This window comes from Alosa sapidissima, chromosome 17 (assembly GCF_018492685.1).
Source record: "Alosa sapidissima isolate fAloSap1 chromosome 17, fAloSap1.pri, whole genome shotgun sequence".
NCBI lineage: Eukaryota > Metazoa > Chordata > Actinopteri > Clupeiformes > Clupeidae > Alosa > Alosa sapidissima.
In genome coordinates, this window is record NC_055973.1 from 8,137,675 (window position 1) to 8,160,174 (window position 22,500).

The following is a 22,500-nucleotide window of genomic DNA, read 5'->3' on the forward strand; positions in this document are numbered from 1 at the left end:
AAACTTATGGATTCTGGACTTCCTAACCAACAGACCTCAGTCTGTTAGGTTAGATAATCGCACCTCCTCAACCATCGAACACCAGTGTACCACAGGGATGTGTGCTGAGCCCTCTCCTCTACTCCCTCTTCACCTACGACTGCACACCTGTACATGGCTCTAACACCATTGTCAAGTTTGCAGATGACACTACGGTGATTGGGCTCATCAGCAATAACGATGAGACGGCCTACAGGGAGGAGGTCCAGCACCAAACATCGTGGTGCACTGACAACAACCTGGCTCTCAACACTAAGAAGACCAAAGAGCTCATTGTGGACTTCAGGAAGTCTAAAGCTAGCACACACACCCATTCTCATCAACAGGACTGAGGTGGAGCATGTCACCAGCTTCAAGTTTCTGGGTGTCCACATCTCTGAGGACCTCTCTTGGACCCTCAACACCTCTAACCTGATCAAAAAGGCTCACCAGCGTCTCTTCTTTCTGAGGTCCATCTGTCTCCTCAGATCCTGGTGAACGTCTACCGCTGCAACATTGAGAGCATCCTCACCAACTGTGTCACAGTTTGGTATGGCAACTGCTCTGCCCACGACCGGAAAGCACTGCAGAGGGTGGTGAAAACTGCCCAACACATCACCGGTTCCTCACTCCCCTCCATCGAGGCCATCCAGGGCAAGCGATGCTTGCGTAAGGCGCGCATCATCAAAGAGTGTTCTCACCCCAACCACAGACTGTTCACCCCACTCCCCTCCGGGAGGCGTTACAGGTCTCTCCGCATCTGAACCAGCAGGTTCAGAGGAAGCTTCTTTCCTGCGGCTGTCACCCTGCTGAACTCTAGCTCTGCATCCCGGTGACATCCAACAAACTAAGCCCCCATCACCCTCTGCCCCGCCCCCGCCTGATGCCTCCTTGCCTGTGCCTGTTGAGGTGTCCACGACCATAGCAACCTTGACAGGGACAACAAGGAGGCGGACAGTTTTACATACTGTAATTACACTTATACTGTACATAGCCATTTTTCTACTGCTTTTCATCCTGCACATACACTTATTATTAATACTATTGTAATGTTACTGTTTCTGCACTACAATGGTACTGTTACCACACTGCATATAGTTGTACATACTGTACATATCTGTCTATATGGTTCATACTAAATATCCATATTTATTCAGTTTTTCTGTAATATATTCTGTTAATACACTGCATATATCTATATGGTTCTTACTACTACTATAATGGTACCGCCACTACATTGCACATACCTGTACATGTTGTTCATACATTGTTCATATTACAGTACATAGCCATATTTATTCTGCTCTTATAAGGTAACTGCTAATACACTGCACATATTTATATTTAATTTATGCTACTCTAAACCACCTTCTGCAAAACAACTGTATACTACTGTCTACACTGCACTATATTTCTTGTCCTGTCTATGCACCACCTGCCTATACTGTGTATATCACATTGCACTTTTCTGCTTTTTTGCACTTCTGGTTAGACGCAAACTGCATTTCGTTGTCTCTGTACTTGTTCTCTGCACAATGACAATAAAGTTAAATCTAATCTAATTTAATCTAAAAAATTATCTGCCTCTGCTTTGCCTCTTTACGGATCATGCTATGAATAGCAGCAGCAATGTCTGCATAAATTGAGACATTGTTATTGACCTTCTGGACCAGAGACATTCCATCAATGATTGTTGCTGTATTATATTCATCTGGAAGATTATCTGATAGTGATGCAAGTTTCTGCAAATGCTTTGCAAGTGCTGCTTTAGAGGTTTTCCTTGGGGTCCCCTCAGGTGTCGCCAATGACCATGGTTAAGGTCCAAGAGGGTGAGAAAAAACTTCTCTCATGTCCAGTCTTTAACATGATGGTCTTGCCATGTGCCTGTGTTTTCTTTTTTCACTCATGCTTGTAAATGTCTTTCATTTTTTCTTTGTCAATGTATCATGGAATTTGTGCTTAGGTATATCTGACTCCAGCCTCTATGTCATGATCTTTGCCTGTAGTATGAGCCTGAATCAGATCATCCCTAACCTCTTGTGTTGCTTTACCTGCTGTAGATATGCAAATGAACTCATGTTCCTCTGAAAATGGATTGATCCAATTTCAGTTTCTGTCTCATCAGATCTAACTGTGTAGAATTTTTAAAACTGTTGTAAATGTATGTACTTGTAGATCAAGTCTTGGAAAATAGTTGGAAATGATTTTAACATCAGATGAAAGACAATTTTAAGTATGATAATAATAATAATAATAATAATAATAATAATAATAATAATAATTGTACATAATAATAACAATGTGTAAAGTATGAATATTTTCACCAACCAGTTCATCTACATCTCATTCCCACATTCTTACTAGTCAAAAGTACAACTGAAATGTATAATGTAGATCATTTTAGCACCTGTGATGCATTTACCATAATTTCCCAACTATTAGCTGCAGCTTATACATTGATTTTGCAAAATTTCTTCAGCTATGAGGTTAATACACGGGGGCAGTTAATATGGTATATGGTTTTGTTTCTTTTAACTTGCATAAAACACTGTCCTGTGGCTTATACATAATACGGCTAATACACAGGAAATTACTGTATGTATTTCATGTGCCCTGGACATTATAAAATTATAATATTTAGGTTAAGCTGGGTACATGTGGTGATGTGAACAATTTTCATATGGTATTCCTTGAATGTAAAGGTAATATGTGATTGGAAATCATGATGTTTTGATCTCTTGGAATATCTCTTATGGGTAGTTTCAATAAAATACTAATTTACTGAATTTTGGGGTGTTTCCGAATAGTACATTTACAAATAGTAAATAGCATAGCAATGCATACCTATGTAATCATTTGTATTTCAAGTCTTTGCTGGGAGGTAGAAAGGTATAAATACCTTGATTGATGAGGTAGTGGGCATTTCAATTAGTGCTGCAACACATTGTGTCTCTGAAAACGTAGATTTGCTCATTATTACACATAAATCTTGAATTTTACCAACCAAAATGAAGGGCAAAATCACATAATGATTCAAAATATGTATGCGAACATCAAACACCACATATGCATCAGTAATAATGAGGTTTGGATTATTTTCTGGGCTCTTATGAGTGGTTTAAAAAAAAAAAGCCAATAGGCGGAATTTCCTTTTTTCAAATCAGAGGTCAACTTTGAAGGCCTGTACAGCCACAAAACTACAAGATCCAACTTGCTATCATACCATTTTATACTCCAGAGATATGTAGCTTTCAGAAAAATATAGTGAGAATTTGCCCCCCCCAAGTGGTAGTGACACGCCCCTTTTTGGGCCTGTGGCTCATGGACTAAACGGGGTAATCTAACTAATTACTTTTCCCGTCGTTACAACGCCGTTAGCGTTACTGGACGTTAAATGCGGTGCGTTACTATGCATTGATGTGTAACTGTGAACTGTGTAATCCGAACGCACCCTGGCTCACAGCTAGTTAGGGGGTTGGTTAATAACGAGATAAGCGATTATGATTGGCTAAGGCAGAGTCATGTTTCATGATAGCCAATCAGAGCCAGTGTTTTTACACACTTGCCAGTACACGTGCCACACACACACACGAACCGCTAAAATAGAGATTCGACAAAACAGCAGAGGTCAGGAGCAATCCGAAAAGTTGGCCTTTTCAAGGTGGAGATATAAGCACTACTTCAAATTCATCAAGGCAAGAACGTGCATGTAATGTGTACATTATGTCCAGGAGCGAAGACTTTGTCGACATCCGTTGTAAGCAACTCTAATTTAATGAAGCATCTCACACACGTGACACATATCTAAAGCTAGTGGCCAAAAACACCGATATCTCCACCACAGATGATCACTAGCAAAGAAGGACTCGGAGCAAAGTCCTCCAAGCAGCAAAAGCTAGATCTTTCTGCCTCACAACAAAAACCTATGAAACAGGCTGAAGTCAACCATAGGTCTGTCGATGTGCAATATCTTGAATTTCCCCTTGGGGATCAATAAATTATCTATCTATCTATCTATCTAATAAATATTGAAAGTTATGTAGACTACAAACTCCTGTCTGTTCTACTCATTTCAACTGGCTGCTCAAAACTGCTCAAAAAATCCAAAATCTTTGACATATAGCAACATTTTTTTTGTAACAGTAACGCAAATAGTTACTTTCCCTGGTAATGAGTTACTCTTATCATATAGTAATTCAGTTACTAACTCAGTTACTTTTTGGAACAAATAGTGAGTAACTAACTATAACTAATTACTTTTTTAAAGTAACGTTCCCAACACTGGCTATGTACACATACATGTAGGTAAGCCAATACATGCTAAGACTTTAACTTGAACTGAAGTTTCCACCTTTGGTACAGAGTGACCCAGCATCTGAACAAGCCCTACGTCTTCTAAAACTCAAGCTCAACCCATTGGCATTCTTTAAGTGTTCCTCTAACTAAGTCTCACTTTTCTCGCCATGTCCAGTTGAATTAGCGAGAGGGGAGGCCCTGGCGTGACAACAAACAAGTCTTCTCATTTGGACTGAGTGACAGTGCGCAGATAGCTGCTGAGCTCCTCACACTCTCACCTAGTAAGGGCCTGTCGCATGCAATCAACTCTCTCCGCTGGCCTAAATGAGGGACAACCTTACAGGCCCTGACAGCACCCCCCCCCCCCCCCCACACACACACACAAACACACAAACACACACACACATATATATACACAAAGAAAGACGTTCTACGGTTCTAATTCTACGGACAATTCAATTTTCATGAGTCAACAACCTTTTTGTAAAAAAAAAGAAAAAAAACATTTTTTTCCCCTTTGTGTGCTGTAGAAAAAAAAACACCACACACACAAAAAAAACACCCACACGCGCGCAGGCACACACACACACACACACACACACAGAGAATTCAGAACCTACAATGAAAGAGACCGACCACTGGACCATTGTGGATGGTGACCCCCCCCCCCCCCCCCCTTTGCCAGCTGAACAGGCCCAAAGATTGAGTCATCCATCAGGTGTGTGTGTGTGCGAGAGGGAGAGCGCATGGTGTTGCCATGGTAACCATGTGACACCTAGATGACTGTCCTGCCAATGGTCAGCTGGCTTCTGTCTTAAATTTAATTAAGTGGTCATGCAGAGGCAGAGCAGGCCCCAAGTAACGAAGCCGTTGGCCGAGTAAGAGCCCAACAAAGAGCTCTGAGCAGATCCTCATCTCACGCAGCAGCTGGCTGTCTCTGGTTGCTCTGGGGAAACCATGCTGGGTGCGTTTAGGGAAGGATGAAACTCAACATGTTTCCATTTCGCCCTGGCCCTGCTGAAAGGATGCATTGTATGTACACAGACAGCGGAAAATGGCGAATGCATACACACTTTCACCAAAACCAGTAGGACAGCAATGATGACCTATCCCAGCGTCACATGTTCTCTGGCTATTTGCGTCTGGGTCATTTTGGTGGACTGGTGAAGTGCTCCCTGATCATGGTTTGGGAAACAGAGGAATGAAGGCGTGATTGTGAATGTAGCTATGTTAACCTACAGTATACTGTGTGTTGGATGTTGTATAGCAGATGCAATCTTGGTTCCTTCAGTGGAAAAAGGCAAATACTGTATCCCTCATACAGGACCCACTGACTGACTTGCACTTTAAATCATGTGCAGACACAAAGATCGATAACGAAAAGACTCTAGGATCTCTAAACAAACCGAAAGGGGGAAAAATGTGCTTAAGTTCATTGGGGTCCATTGTGAAGAATGCTTTACTTTGACTTTTAAGTGCTTGTGCATGCGTGAGCCAAACTAATTACAATCTCCTCTGCTTTTCTTTTCAGTCTGTTACAATACGTTGGTGTGCCACCATCACCACCGCCACCACCACTGCCCGAGCTTGAGTTGTGAGATGCGGTTTCGTTGGCACAGATGCATCCTCTAAATTTAATTTCCTCGTAGCGCCAGCCTCTTAAGCCTAGGGGGAGACAATTGGCAGTCCGCTGAGTCTCCTGCGCTTGTCAATATGGCGCTTTGCTTTCTTCTTATTGTGCGGCTGCGCTATTAGCTGATAATTACCAGAGCTACACAGGCCCACTTTATATTCAGCAAATTCACTGTGGGGAAATCAAGGTTCAGCTACACAGCATAGCATTCCAATAAAGGGGTGAATTATCTGTTGACTGTGGGTACTACAGAGACTAATTCCGTTAAAAAAAACAATATAAAAATAATAATAAAACGGAGTAGCTCACATTAGAACACTTCTTTTGGTAAATAAGCACAGCCCATTGTTTCCACAGCAACAGAGCAGAACGCAACAGGAACTGACAAGGCCATAATGCTGCATAATAGTAGAGTGAGTGTGGTGAGAAATTCCCTGGCATCTACCTCTGAGGGTCTCTCACAACGCGAATAGAGGGAGGAATCACCGGAGCACACATTTTGGATGTGCCTTATTTTCATTTCGGTGCAGCCAAAAAGACGTTTCAATATTACACCTTCATCAGAGTCGCTCACAATGCTTCATGCCACTGTCATTCTGGTGAAGTCCAGACTTTGGTGAGCCTCATTAGCTTTGTCTCAGAAGGATTACCTGGGCTACAGTAATTTCCTGTATATTAGCCGCATTGTGTACTGCAGGATCGTGTTTTATGCAAGTTAAAAAAAAACAAAAAACATATTACTGTAATACCATATTAACTGCCTCAGCGTATTAACCTCATAGCTGAAGAAATTTTGCAAAATCAATGTATAAACTGCTGCTAATAGTTTGGAAATCACGCTAAGGCTATAGCTTCTGCTGTGTGTGCGCGGGAGTAGAGGGTAGCTACAGTAGAAGAAAGTCCGGAGGAAGTTTACTGTACCTCTGCTTTGATCTTGTTGTCTCCAAAGCACAGGTGCTGCAGGTAGGCTGCAGCGTTGGACTGGACCGATGGGAATTGGTGCTGGAGCATCTGAATGACCTCAGGCAGCTCTGGGTCTCGCCAGCCAAACTCCCTGCAATCACACAGAGAAAGAAAGGGAGAGAGAGAGAGAGTTAGAGGAAATGGAACTCCATGTTTCAAAAAGAACGCCAATACCCACACTTTCAAAATTGCTGGTCTCATACACATTTCAATCAATCTGACTCAGAAACAAAGATCTGCCACTTTCAACAAACAAAAGCAAGCCTGCCCATCAAAGGTCCCACCACAGTTGACTAATCAAGAACTTTGAAAACAATGCAACAAGTATTTGAGAGTTGCAACTACTTCACCCCATAGACATGCTCATTGCAGTGTTCAACAGGGTTTTCATGTCGTTGCGCAGGGAACTATAACAAAATCAATGGCGGGGAATCTTCCTTTTATGGCTGCTGCATGAAGTTGACAATTTCTCACAGTTGCCTTGCCAGGTAAGTGTTTTTTACTAAATAAAAAGGAATAACAGAGAAAGAAAGATTCAAGAGGATGAATGACAGATGGATAGACAGAATGAGACCAGTGAGAAACCAACATCCCACACTCTCCTACTGCGCTGTGATAGGAGGAAAAAGGAGGGGAGAAGAGGAGAGGAAGAAGGAGAAGATGAACAAGGAGGGTAAAGGAGGAGAGGGGAGGGGTGAGGAGAGGAAAGGAGAGGAGAGGGAAGGTAAAGTAGAGGAGGAGAGAAGAGGAGGGGCACATGGTGGGAGAGGAGAGGAGAATGAGCTGAGGAAAATAAATGTGTTTTCTTATATCATTACGAGGCAAATGCTTTTTGCCTTTATTGCATTACAGCCACAGAGAGCATTGTTCTGTGAGCCTGGAGGTGGAGAAGCAGCAACAGTATGGATCTGCAGGCTTCCCCCTCCCCCACACCACCTGTAATTCTTCTTGTACACTACACTGTATCTGATTCTCAGAAATATAATTTGTTTGCACCCGCCCATGACCACAGAGGAAGGACTACGGAAAGCCAGCCTGAAATTGGGTTTGGATGAGCGATTGATTTTTGGGTTTTACTAGGGTTTGACTTTTTCTCCCCCCCCCCTCTCCCCCCCTCCTCTCTCTCTCTCTCTGTTCATTTCCCCACTTTAACACTATTAGACCATGTGTGCTGTACTGAATATAATGGTGTAATGCAGGAGTGAGTATTCTGCAGTGTGGCTACAACGCTTGCCAAAGCTGCAGCTTACAATGAAAGTTCATCTAAAGACGTTCAATCAAACACACACTTTCAGATCATCAGCTTTCTACGTAATTAAAAACAAATACATCACAGAAGATGTGGACACCCATAAGTCATGACACCTTGATAAACCAACACCCTATAGAAAAATAATCCCTTTCAGTGACCCTATTGCACAAACACAGACCACAGACCAAATTGTGTGTGATTTCCTGAAGGGCCACCTAGCTCCTCAGGGGCACCCAAAGCACTCAGTGGTTCAGACTAGTACAGCTTTTTTATTCCATTGTTCCGTCTGCAGCCTTAGATAAATAAAGGTGCTAAATGAATGTTTGTTATCGGAGGCGGCGATAAGTGCTGCTAAGATAGAGAAAATCGGCGGGCCACACAAAGCACACAGATTGAGGCGCCCCTTTCTAAAGCCCTTAGAAGCCGACAAGAGAGCGAGAGAGCACTTCGCAGATGCACACACACACAAACACACACTCTTCTTGAATCAAATAGGGGGTGATAAGATCGTTGGGGTGTTAGCACAGGTCCCGTCTCTCCCGAGGATCGTTCCTGACCAAGCCGATAAGAGAGATGAGAATGATCCGCCGATAAGATAAGCATCACGCTTTTCATTAATTAAAAGCCTGCCGATCCACCCCGCATTCACCACACACACACACACACACACACACACACACACACACACACACACACATAAAGTGTGAGTGATTGCTTCAAAATGAAACGACAATCATAAGAACACACTGTTAATGGGCAGGGGCCATGTAAAGCGTGGAATGTGTGTGTGTGTGTGTGTGTGTGTGTGTGTGTGTGTGTGGACACTAAAGCCTTAAAAAAGAGCTAGCCTGTCAGATGGGCCTTCTCTCCCGTGCTGAATCAGAAACGTGTACAACTGCACGGATAATCTGACAGATCTAGGACAGGGAAGAGGACGGCCGGGTTGGAAAGCTTCTCTGAGGGCGACAGATGCAATCACACACACACACACACACACACACACACACACACACACACACACACACACACACACACACACACACACACACACACACACACACACCAAAAGCGCCCAGTAAACCACATAGTACAGACGGATATTTTCGTACTTACTGGCTGGAAAAGAAACCTCAGCAAGCAAATGTAAATAAGGAGGTGTGTGTGTGTGTGTGTGTGTGTGTAGAAAATCATTTATCTACATATAATACGAGCACACCTACACGCACACATCCACCCACACACTCACACTCACACACACCTGACACACACACACACACCTGACGCACTGAGGATGTTTGAAATAGTCACAGTGGATGACAAATTTAAACTGAGCTCTCATTTGATTATCCTCGTCTTTCATGCCTTCTGAATTCCAGCAGCAGGAGATGGAAGAGAGGGAGAAAAAAGGAGTGAGAGTTTGGGGACGGGGGGAAAAAAACAAGAGGCACATGAAACGAGAAACATGAAAGCTGCCACATCATCTTGCAACAACTGAAGACACCTCTCTATCTCCCTTCTCTCTTTCTCTCTCCAGCTGTCCAAATCTCTTCTGCTCCTCTTTTTCCTTCTTCCTCTTCCTCTATGCCACCTTTTTTATCTTTCTCCCTCTTTCTACATCTTACTCCTCTCTCATCCAGTCTCCCTCACCCTCTTTCCTCACCTTTTTATCTCACTCCCACTTTCCTCCTCTCTCTCTTTCTCCCTCTCTCTTTCTCTCATGTGCAGATGCTGATATGCTGATGAGCATTGACAGACAGTGTGATGGATCTGTGTGTTCCTGAGGTGGGGGGATTTTTAACAGGCCGCACGCAGAGACACTGGCAACACCCTTAGCGCACGATGAACCACCAGCCAATCAAACGCCGACCTGTAACAACCCTGGGACTGACGTGCCCACACGGCGAACAGGCACCACCTAATGTGAGGGGACAGCCGTTGTCATGGCGCCTGTCTGCGGGCTTGATTGGCTTGGCACATGATGCTATTTAAAGCCAGTCCTAATAACAAACGCTCAATCACAACAAAGTGGCGTGCAAGCGACTTCCTGACTGGGGGAAGAGTGTCGTATCAGATATTCAGACTCGGGCCTTGATTTGTATGACTGTATGTTTGTACATATTCATAGGCTCTACAGAGCCACAATACACATTTATTACTTTTGCAGACTAACACATGGCAATTTTATTATAAGGTTCCATTCTCCCCAGAGCAACTTAGGATTAAATGTCATGATCAAGGGCACAACGGTGGAAGCTGGGAATTTAACCTACAACCTTTCAGGCTACTGCGCGCTAGCCCAGCTCCCTAGCCACTACACTACCAACTCCCCACATCTTATACTGTAGCTTCCAGATGCACATTATCAAACTGGATTACATGTACAAGGGAATATGGGAAATCACATTGACAGACAGGCAATGGTTCCATTTTAAAGTCTTTAATGAACTGTTATGTATTAGGTCTGTGTTAACTTCAGTGCTAATGAAACTTTAATAGAGACTTTTATTAAGACATGATTTAAGACAATGATTTATTCATGTTAAATATTTAGAATTAAGCTTCACATGGAGCATTCCCTTCATTCAGGAGTTTAAAAAGTATTACCTTGACAAACTATTAACGTTACCATTAAAAAACAACATCAATCAATATTTGTGCTGTAGTTAATTATTCACCATTTTAATGGAATACGTTTGAAAGCACTGCCTGAGCAACTGTTGGGAGAACAGTGTACTTTTAAAGCGGTCCCTACATTGCCCTTAAGAGTGAATACAAATTGATATCATTTGCAACAAGGACTATCTAATATGAACAGTGAATATGTCCAGCATAGTTTTTTCACATACCATCTCTCTCTCTCTCTATCTAACTCTATCTCTCCTTTTTCACACTGTCTAAATATTAGGTCAATCATTTTCTCAGGACTGCAGTTCATCGATGCAGGTGATTCATTAGCCTTACAGTAAGTCAATACCACCAGCTGGGCGTCCCATTATTACATTTACCAAAATCAACGGACAACAGTAGCCGAGGCAACAGCTTTAATTAGAAGTTAATTACTGTTTTGTCTGGAAGAGAATCAAAGAGATTCAGAGCATTTTCTGACCCAATTAAACACACACACACACACAACACACATACACACACACAGACACAGACACACACACAAAACACACACACACACACACACACACACACACACACACACACACACACACACACACACACACACACACACACACACACACTGTGTTTTGGGGCTGCTCACACATATAGACACACACACGGAAAAGACATACACTGAAAATGAAATGGATAATACACACCCACTGCTGCATCTGCCACCATCATTACCACCACTAATGCTGAATACACTCAGGGTTGATCTCTCACACACACGCACGCACGCACACACAGACTCATGTGCACATGCCCCCCCCCCCCACAAACCCACATACCCATCTGTATGACAGTACTGTGAAGGCCACCGTCTGTAGGACCTCACTGACAAAACAATCAACGCCTACCGACACTGACTTTAGCTCAGATCTTCAACTGAGGCTCTCTATTCAATCTCCAATATAATGAAAGGCTTGTCTATTCACTAGTCAGTACACTCAAGATGGAGAGAAATGTAATAAACCTTGTGATTCTAAAAATCTGTTGACTGGGAAGCTCTGTAATAGCTTTCTCATACCTTTCTCAAATTGTTTCAGAAACTTTTGAAAGAAAAATGGTTTCTAGACAGAAAGAGACACTTTCTGTGTCCTCTCTTTCTCTCTCTCTCTCTCTCTCTGTTTTTGTGTGAATGTGTGAATGTGTGCCTAAGGGGTCCCTTTCCTCAATCACCTGTGAGTGTGTTTGTGTGTGAGAAAGAGAAAAACAGATAAGGAAAGAACTGAGGAGGAGAGTGAGAATGAGAATGAGAGTTAGAAAGGAAGACGGAGAGAGAGAAACGATTAGATACACATTTCAGGTGGCACCCGACAGTCACGCTTCCTCTCCACCCTCCGGAAAGATCCGTCAGCCTTCATCTTAACTCTCGGCTCTGAGGCACCTCTGTGTTTTTCGCCTGAGAAATTAGCGGTGACTGATTCGCACAAGTTATTAAAAATCCCATAATTCGTTTCAAATGAACTTGAGTGGAATAAATATCGCCGACCCGCCTGTCTCAGGCCTGATGATGCACAGGTGTGCATTTTAACACACGTAAGACTGAGAGACCCTCTGAGAGCATCTCTTTAGTGGAAACACCTGTGAGAAGAGGAAGAAGAAAAGAAATAGAAGAGAAAACAAAGTATTTCTTTTAAAAGAAAGAAAACAAATAAAATCAGGCTGTGCATAAACGACATGGAGACGACGAGGGCATCCGGGGGAAAGGAAGCAAAGGCTGGGATGCTCACGCGGATGACTCGACTCGGTGACTGAGGAAAAGGTTCAGGCGGAAAAACAACATCAATCATGGGGGCCAGGAGCCGGAGGAGGCAGCAGCGGATGCAAGCGGCCCAGCAGACGGATGGTGATGAACCGAAGCCTTGACTTGACTGATTTATCCCGCTCGGCTTCCGGGAGAGCCACACATAAATCCTCCTCCTCCTCCTCCTCCTCTTCCTCCTTTTCCTCTTCCTTATTGCACTCCATTCAACTATCAACCTATCAGCAACCTTGCAGTATCGCCCAGCCTCGTTCACACTGGACAGCGACTGATCATGTGACTGTCACATGGTGTAGGGGTGGTGGCTTGCAAAGGCAATGAGGAAGAGGCAAGATGGATCGAACTGACCCAGTGAAAGATAGATGCAGTGCTATGAGATGCAAGCCTACTGACTACACTTATGTGAATAAGTAGGAACTGGATATAGTTATGGTAAAAGGTAAAGCCTATGTCCAACTGTTTATTTGGATAGTTAAGTATACTCAAGTCTCCGCATACTAATATTTTGGGCATACTAAACCTTCTCACCACATTTATGTCCCAAACGTACAATCCAAATAAAGTCACAGACACACGCATAAAACCACCCACCTCGTCAGACACAGCTGACTGTCGCTATATGTAGGAGAGAGAGAGAGAAGCGGAATAGCTGCCATGACTAAGCAAAAGCTTACACATACAGTATTACTGACCAAAAGCACACATCTGTAAAGCAGAACAACAATCCATTTCACAATCAATGGCTGCCATTCCACCCCCCACCCCATCTCCTAGCTGCCCCCCACCCCACCCCTTCATCTCAACCCTCTTCCAATAGGCAAGATTCTCGTGAGCAATGACCTCATTCCTGTCTGAGCGAGGGCTGGAATTCGATTTTAAATGAGGCTATTAACAGGCACTCTCTCCTCTGAGGCCGAGCAGGCATTATCGCATCATTACCTCAAATTAATCCCACATAAAACTCAGCCAACCAACCAGACAGCCAGCTAGATAGCACAGTAGCCTCCGATAGCCGGCCACTCAGAGACCATGATCACACCATCGTCGCCTTAACTAGAGATCACTCTCAATTGCCTATTACTTTATAATGGCTAACAAAAGCACGTGCTATGATCTGGAGACCATCTCCATATCCAAATGGCAGCTCATATTATGAAGGTTAATCTCAAGTAGGCTTTATGACTCATCAGGTGGCAAACATGGCTTACTGCTTTGTTATGAGTATTAACAACAAAATAGGTCATTGATAAAAAAAAAATAAGGGGGGGGGGGGGGGTAGGGTTAACATACAGAGAGTGTTTAATATGGTTCCAGGATAACATAGATGAGATTTTAATCACATATGGTCAATTCTGTGTTGTCGTAGCCTGGCTGTGGGTATTCTCTTACTCCACAAAGCACTTGGAGCGCAGATTCTGGCTGCATATTTCCAACCAATATGGCTGACTGACCAATATAGGAATTTTGGCATTTTTCAGAGTGTAAATTCTTGACGCTATGCGGTCCCATCTCCAAGTCAGTCCCATCTGAGAGTCATGGCTTTCTCTGTTGGGATTCGCAAACGCCAGTGACCTTTCACACTGCCACAGTCTGTAACTATTCAGACTGGCATACAGAAATGCCAATGACCTTTACACTGCCAGAGCTTCCTTATCTTTAACCCTCTAGAGTCTGGGGCTATACTCAAGTAGAGTTGGTACCAAAGTCAGGCATTTTTTACAAAAAAAAAAAAAAAAAATCAAAAGTACAGCTACAGTAAATGCAAAAATACAAACTGTCATTAAAAGTAATAATCTAGAGTGTTGGCTATGCTATAATGGCATATGCTATGAACCATCAGTCTATCCCTATTTAGCTGTTGAGCAGTGCAGAGGCCATGGAAGCATCTAGCGCTGGTGAACAATGTTGGCTGAGGCAGAGACTGACAGACAAGCATCAGAAGCACTGCTCAGATAGACAGGTGCTCCATCACCACCGGGAGACAAAGTGCTCATTTGCAAGGCTGACACAGCAAATATTATCCCCTCATTAAACACGTCAATTACAAACATGTTTGAAAAAGAAAAAAAAAAATATCCAAACACTCAGGCAGACGACTTTCAAAAACTTTCCACAACATCAATTACCCAAGGTAAATATGGCAGCACTGCAGTTTGCCATCAGCATCTCATTTAACTCGGCGTAATGAAAAACGGTGCAAAAACGAGTCTACTGTTCCTCTCACCTGACCTCTTTCAGTGGATCTGCTTGGAAGCCTTCACTGCTCCACTAGGGCTCATTTCCCTGTGAACTAAGACTATTAAATGAATGGAAAAAATAGATTGAAAAATAGCAGAATATTTGTTTTTAATGGTCTTGCATTTTAATGCTCTGAGAGGTTACATTTATGCCGCCAAATTTGTACATATATTACATAAATAATGAGGCATCAGAGTACTTTTGGACCAATTAGTTTAAGAAAAGTTGACACCCACAGTCTAAAGTTGGTGTCATTGGTCAGAAGTAGACTGTTACCTGCTTAAACATAGGCTAATTGAAGGGGTCTTTCTCTCGGAAACAAAAGAAAAAGAAAAAACATTTAATTGAACCATCAGCCTTCCCATTTCAGTAATGAGGAAAGCTATGACTAGTTCATTAGGGCTGTGATCTTAAATTAACTTAGAAGCACCCAAATCTGGTGCTATTCTAGTCATGTTCGATAGCGACACAATTACAGCAGCAACTCCTTGTCACTGATTCAATTAGACAGCGGATGTGCTCGCTAGCATGCTAAACAGAATTAGCTGATAGGAGTCACTGCCAAGCTAATTGTTGATTGAGGAAAGGCTCACTGAATACACACACACACACACACACACACACACACACACGCGCACACACACACACACACACACACACACACACACACACACACACAAAAGCACATGCAAACAATCAAACATGGATATCATAAAATCACAAACAAACAAGCTATCCAATCTTGTTTAGAGGATACACTAAATTGCAAACAAATACTATCCCACACAAATAAACATTTCCTAAAATAGAAGCAATTAGATGTCCGGAAGAATATTAGAAAAAATAAAATAAAAGGACAAAAATGAAGCAAGCCCCTGACAGGAAATTAGCACTCTTCGTTTTATTATTTCCATGGCGACATCCAATCAGCAGAGCCTAGCGACAGTGATGTCTGGATAACAAACCACAGTGTGAGTTATCAGTCAGCTGTCTAATGAAGGAATGGGGGAGGGGGGTGGGGGTAGACACGGCGTCAATGCCAAAACACATTACCTTGATGAAGTATCATTTCAGGGCGCAAATCATATTTGAATAAGGTCAAGGCGGACATTAGTGGCCATGCTTAAAGGTGTTACATCAGCGGAAAGCACCCCCTCCCACCGCAATCTTTCTCAGATGAACAATTCCCTATTATAGAGACAAGCTATCAGACCACACGCATCTAAAGGGGAGGTCATGTCCGGTATTCAACACCAATGTTTCGGAATGTTGGGAATGAGGGTATGACTGCCATGCATTTCATCATCCCTGCTGGAGAATGGATAAGGTGCTGATTTCATTAGAACTGCAGTGATGGGAAATTATAGGCTACATGCACAAGATATCATGAATCGATTTCCAGGATGCCAATATATGCGCAATCTCTTTATTGGTTCATGGTGGACAGTGGTGTCATCAGCTATTCTCCATGCTGACTGTTTATAAATACATGTTTTTTATAAATACATGTCTCGCTAGCATGCTAAACAGAATTAGCTGATAGGAGTCACTGCCAAGCTAATTGTTGATTGAGTAAAGGCTCACTGAATACACACACAAACACACACACACACACACACACACACAAAAGCACATGCAAACAATCAAACATGGATATCATAAAATCACAAACAAACAAACAAATATCTACTGTAGCTCTCCAATCTTGTTTAGAGGATACACTAAATTGCAAACAAATACTATCCCACACAAATAAACATTTCCTAAAATAGAAGCAATTAGATGTCCGGAAGAATATTAGAAAAAATCTATGTATATCATGTATATGATATCATGAATCGATTTCCAGGATGCCAATATACGCGCAATCTCTTTATTGGTTCATGGTGGACAGTGGTGTCATCAGCTATTCTCCATGCTGACTGTTTATAAATACATGTTTTTATAAATAAATTGTTATTAGCAGACTCAGTTTTCAGTCAAAACAAATATTAAGATTGAAAATTGTTAGGGAATACAAGTTGGTAGTAAACTGTGATGTTTCAAGTTCAGCTGCTCGACTATACAACAAAAAAGCATGAAGCCTGAAGCCAATATTAAGTTGGATATGCCTGAGTGAGATGCACGGTGGGTAGCCATATGTGACATGTCCATATGATGTACTATGTAAGACTCCTGCCCCAGAGAGTAGAGACATCTGCCGGAGTTGGAGTTTACTAGAATAAAGGTGACGGAAATCTGCAGACCACTGTTGCTTCTGAGCTACCGTACAAGCTCACCCAGGAGGCAGTTTGAACATGAGCACATGTTCATGAGTGTGTGAGTGTGAGAGTGTGTGCATGTGCTTGTTTGTGTGTGTGCGTGTGTGTGTGTGTATATGTATGTACGTGTGTGTGTGTGTGTGTGTGTGTGTGTGTGTGTGTGTTTCTATGCGTGTGTGTGTGTGTGTGCTCTATAATGAGTCAGTAAGACAGCCGTATCTTTAGCTGTGAGGTCAGGGCCCATGGGAGGAGAGAGGCGTCTGGTAGAGATGATAAAGGTGATGTCGCTCTGCAGGCGACCGTTTCTGCTCAGCTATGACACACACTCACACAGTAGGTAGGCCATTACAGGGAGGGACTGAACACACTGGGCCAAATATACGTACATTTGCGAACGGAGCGTTATCAGCGCCATTGACAAACCACAGATAGCGAACGCTGTAATACGTGGTATTTATCAAACTTTCACTTCATCGGGTAATCTGCTCCTTTCTCCTAGCCTGGAACTACACATTAATTTTCTTGCATTTGAGACATGGTTTACGAATGCCCAGAGGCGTTTATTGGGCGCTACGAATGTCTATCAAATGCGTCTGTACGTAGCTCATAACTTACACAGGTTGCTCATAACTGCTTCGTTGTGTCGTCATCATCTTGCTGTCCCCCCTCCGTTCTGTGATTGAAGTGAAAATCCTTCGTTGAGGTGAAAATCAGGTCCATGGAATCCAGGCTGCCTAGCAGTGCCAATACAATTGCATGGGGAACAGCATGGGGAAACCCAGGCTACCATTCTCTACCCCCTACCACAATTTACAAACGTCCACAGCTGAAGTCATAGCCCACATAAAAGCAATTGAATGAAGTTAACAGATGACAACATTCAAAAGAATCAAACGTTTAGCGATCATGAAATAATACAATGCATGATAAGATGTCAACAAGCAGGGAGATAATGAAGATCAGTAGTTCTACTCAAACTACTTGTGCAGGTAGGTTATGGAAGATTGGTCAAATCTAGCAAGTAAGTTTAAGTGGATGACGTGAAAGTGAAAGTAAGACATTCGAAAGGACAATGAAAGTTAAGGTTGCTTTTGATATAGTACAAAGACGCAAAACTGGTGCTCTAAATAGTGATTCTGTTGTCTTTGAAAGGTTCTCTTATTGACACATTTAACCACAATTTGGATCAATACCTGCTTTTACAAGGGGGAGATATTTAGGCGCAGAATAGACGTGCGCTTTCACATGCAGTTTTTGTACATACCTCGGAATACATAATTAGGCGCTCTTTACACTTCCCCTCCCATCTCTTTACGGCAAACTCCCACTTTCCCCTTGACCCTCCCATGAATGCATATGCATGACACGGAAAGGCGCAATTTGCCATTTTCAGCTCCCGCAACAGGCAGTTTACGCTTTTACCTCAGTGTGACCTGTTTGTACATACCTCGCCATGATTTTACGCGCACATTACAAAACAAATACGCCTGAAGTGGGCGCAAAAGCGTTAGCACATCTGGCCCACTATGTGCTCCTTATAGGTCTGTGTGTGTGTGTGTGTGTGTGTGTGTGTGTGTCCACATGCAGGCTAAGCATGGAAGCTATTTCTAGGCAATTACATAATAATAATAATAATGTAAACATAAAGACACACACAAAAATGGAAATCAGTCTCTCTCTTTCTCTCACACACACAGACACATGAACACGAGCAGGCGTGCACACACACGCGCACACACACACACACAGACACACACACACACACACACACACACACACACACACACACACACACACACACACACACACACATTACGAGAGCTGAGTTGAGCACAGAAAGTTGCCATTTAAACCAGGGAACCAGCATGTCTTATTTACTGCTGTGAGCCGCAGCCTATTAGTCAGGGATTTACCCAGGCAGCCATGGGCCCATGGCCCTATCTACTACATGGAGTTAGAGGCAGACCAGGATTAATTACACACACACACACACACACAAATATATATTATATTATTACATTACATTTATACACACACACACACACACACACACACACACACACACACACACACACAAATATACACACATAGGAAAGAAACATACAAACACAAAGTCTCACACGCACAAAAAGTCACAAACAGACACACACACACACACACACACACACACACACACACACACAAACCCACTACAGTTCCCCCACTACAATTTTAGAGCCCGCTAGCACAGGCAGTTGTGTCCCAGTGCTTGGCACTGCTGCTGCTGCTGCTACACTCATCGCTAAGTGTTTCCCCAGGCCACCACAATCTCCACTGTCTTCCACATAAACACATTTCTACCTGTTTTACTGCACTTTCCCCTGCTATTTAAACAGGTTCTGGGGACACAGACATCAGAGCAAATGTTTCAGTCTGCGCTTCCTCTGCCTTCTGGAGGTGGCAGCAGGGTGAGCCGTGTTGATTGGCTGGTGCTAATGCATTTGGCAGTGGGGGGTGGGGGAGGTGGGATCAGGATGCGTTATAAATCTACTAGTGTGTGGCCGTATCAGGCATTAACTAAGGAGCAGTCAGGCAGAAAATAGCCCTCTGCCAATAAATCCCTATTACTTGAAGACCCTGCATCAGCGTCCCCCGAACACTGCATCCCAATTAGGAAGAAAGGACTTCATATCCGCCACAAAACTATTTCCAGCCTCATCCATAAAGTACGACCCGGCTCCTGCAGGCCTAGCCAGCGAGCATTAGCGCTGCGCGAGGCTAAAGGGGGATTGGCTGGTGCGAGCTGGTGATAAACTCCACGGTGCCCTGCACCCAGCGTGAACTCTAAGCCTGCATATGCTGAGGGTATACAGTGCTGGGAAAGTTATTTGATAAAGCCACACACTGTATGGGATTTATTGTTTTTGATTAAAAGGTGGTGGGGTTTGTTGTAAAATTACTTTTTTTTGTATGCCTGCTGATTTGCCACATTTAGAGATAGAGCAAAAACTATGCAATGAAAATAAATAGATTCACAAATAGATTTTTAATTTGAATGGTTTGACCAAAATGTCGACTGTGCCATGTGAGCAAAGAGAGAAACAAAATGACATATACGAGAGACAAAATGACATATAACACTCACCCTATCAGAGTCAAAGCACATCTCTATGACAACACAGCTGTAGGCCTACCCATCTTTAAAAAGATGACTGACAGTCTGACATTCACTTTCCATTCCATGACACATTCAAAACAAAACAAACCTTTATTTTCTTTCCATACGCAACAAACAACAAACTATAACTAGATGTACCACAGAGCGGTACAAAATATGACCGCCGCCCAGTCCAGCACATTTTTTCCACAAAAATAAATCACAATGAAAGGCCTATATGATTCTAACTGTCTCACTAAATTGCATTATCCACACTCAATTCTCACTGGTATCTGCTAGACAACAAGTACCAAAACATGATTAGTTCATAGATTTCACATGTAAAATTAATTTTATACCACCCCACCCCTATCTTGTCTGTTCATAATTCTGAGAAATTCTTGAATTGTGTGCATGTGTGCGTGTACATGTTTATGTTTATGTGTGTGTGTGTGTGTGTGTGTGTGTGTGTGTGTGTGTGTGTGTGCGTGCTTGTGTGTTTGCCTGCGTATGTGTGTTTGTGCATGTGCATGCATGCATACATATGTCTACTGTGTGAGTATGTGTCATACTCATGTCTTACTGTGAATGTATGTGTGTGCGTGTGTATCTGTTTATGCACATGTGTGGACATGGAATGGGTTAACATGACCCCTGGAGGCAAGAAAAAATTGGTCATCCTAGGCCCTACGGTTCTCAAGATATTCACAGAAAACTGTGTCTGCCCTACCCTCCTTTGGGGGGGTCCAGTACAGCGGGGGGCGGGGGGGCTACAGATCAAAACGAAAAACAATGGTTCCATGCTATCCATGTGGGGTTACATGCCCACCAAGTTTCGTGTACCCCGGTCTTTCAGTGTCCCGGGAATCCTTGTTGGTGTACGGTCACTAAATGTACACATAAATTATTTTATTGTAAGGCCCCCCATGAACGAAAGTTCACAAAACTTGGCATGCATTCGGAGGGTGTCATAATGATCCTACACTTTCAATTTCGTGCAGTTTTGACCATGTCAGCCAGAGATATTGTGATGAAAACACCTAATTTTTTGTGTTTTAATTTTTAACTAGGTGGCGCTATACATGAAATAAGTGGTAATGGGATGGGTTGCCATGCCCCCTTAAGACCAACATACAAAAAAAGGTGGACCTCCTAGGCCCTACGGTTCTCGAGATATTCACAGAAAACTGTCTCCGGTCACCTACAGGCCAGTTGGTGTATAGTAACATAAATTAATTTATTGTGTGGCCCCCCATGAACGGAATTCCACGAAACTTGGCGTGCATTCAGAGGGTCTCATAATGATCCTACACTGACAATTTCGTGCAGTTTTGACTATGTTATGTAGGTCACAGATACCTGCGATTACAACACCTCATTTTTACTTTTTTTTGTTTAACTAGGTGGCGCTCTACATGAAATGAGTGGTTATGGAATGGGTTGACATGGCCCCTTGAGATCAACATACAAAAAAAAAATGGTCCTCCTAAACCTTACGGTTCTCGAGATATTCACAGAAAACTGTGTCTGCCCTACCCTCCTTTCGGAGGGTGCAGTCCAGCGGGGGGGCTACAGATCAAAACGAAAAACGATGGTTCCATGCTATCCATATGGGGTTACATGCCCACCAAGTTTCGTCTACCCCGGTCTTTCAGTGCCCCTGGAATCCTTGACGGAAATTTAGACATGCGAAAAAGAAAAAGAAAAGAAAAAATCTTCGCTGCGCGGCGGTCATAATAAATGTTACTATTTAGTATCTGTGTTAACAAATGTGTTCATGTTCCAAAACTCGGGTTGGCCAAACCCTATCAAATGTTACATTTCACTTTGTAAAAAGGAATCTTGGCAGAAAATCTAATATGACAGCCAATTCAGACCCATTTTGGATTGGTGCCATAGCAACAAATACAGGCAGTTCATTTGAATGATGCCATATGCCAAGTTTGTGGCAAATTTGGTGAAACATGGCAGACGTTCGGACAAGTTTTGGGCGGATTTACAAAAGTACTGATGCACTTGTCTGCTTCATTTAAAATGTTTACACTGATGTTTGGTAGTTGTAATTATTTAATAATTAAACAACTTTGCATTGCACAATGCCTCAGCTGACAACTTTCATGGCACCTCCTGCCATGTTAGTAAGTTACCTTGAGAGTCCATCAATATGTCAGAGCTGCATCCCTGATTATATTGCTTTGACACATCTTTTGTGTTTCAAATGATTCAAATGGCATTACTAACAGGAGGGGAGGCTGAAAAGTATAAAGA

At 42.8% G+C, this 22,500-nt stretch overlaps 1 protein-coding gene across 6 annotated transcripts in view; it reads right to left on the bottom strand.

Moving 5' to 3' along the window:
• The window catches only part of ctnnd2a (catenin (cadherin-associated protein), delta 2a), a 295,331-nt gene that overhangs the window by 94,194 nt on the left and 178,637 nt on the right, over positions 1 to 22,500 (bottom strand). For all 6 annotated transcript variants that reach the window (XM_042068872.1, XM_042068871.1, XM_042068874.1 and 3 more), the window contains one exon: positions 6,869 to 7,001. In XM_042068872.1, coding sequence (XP_041924806.1) covers positions 6,869 to 7,001 — 133 coding nt within the window. The remainder of the gene's footprint in view (positions 1 to 6,868; positions 7,002 to 22,500) is intronic.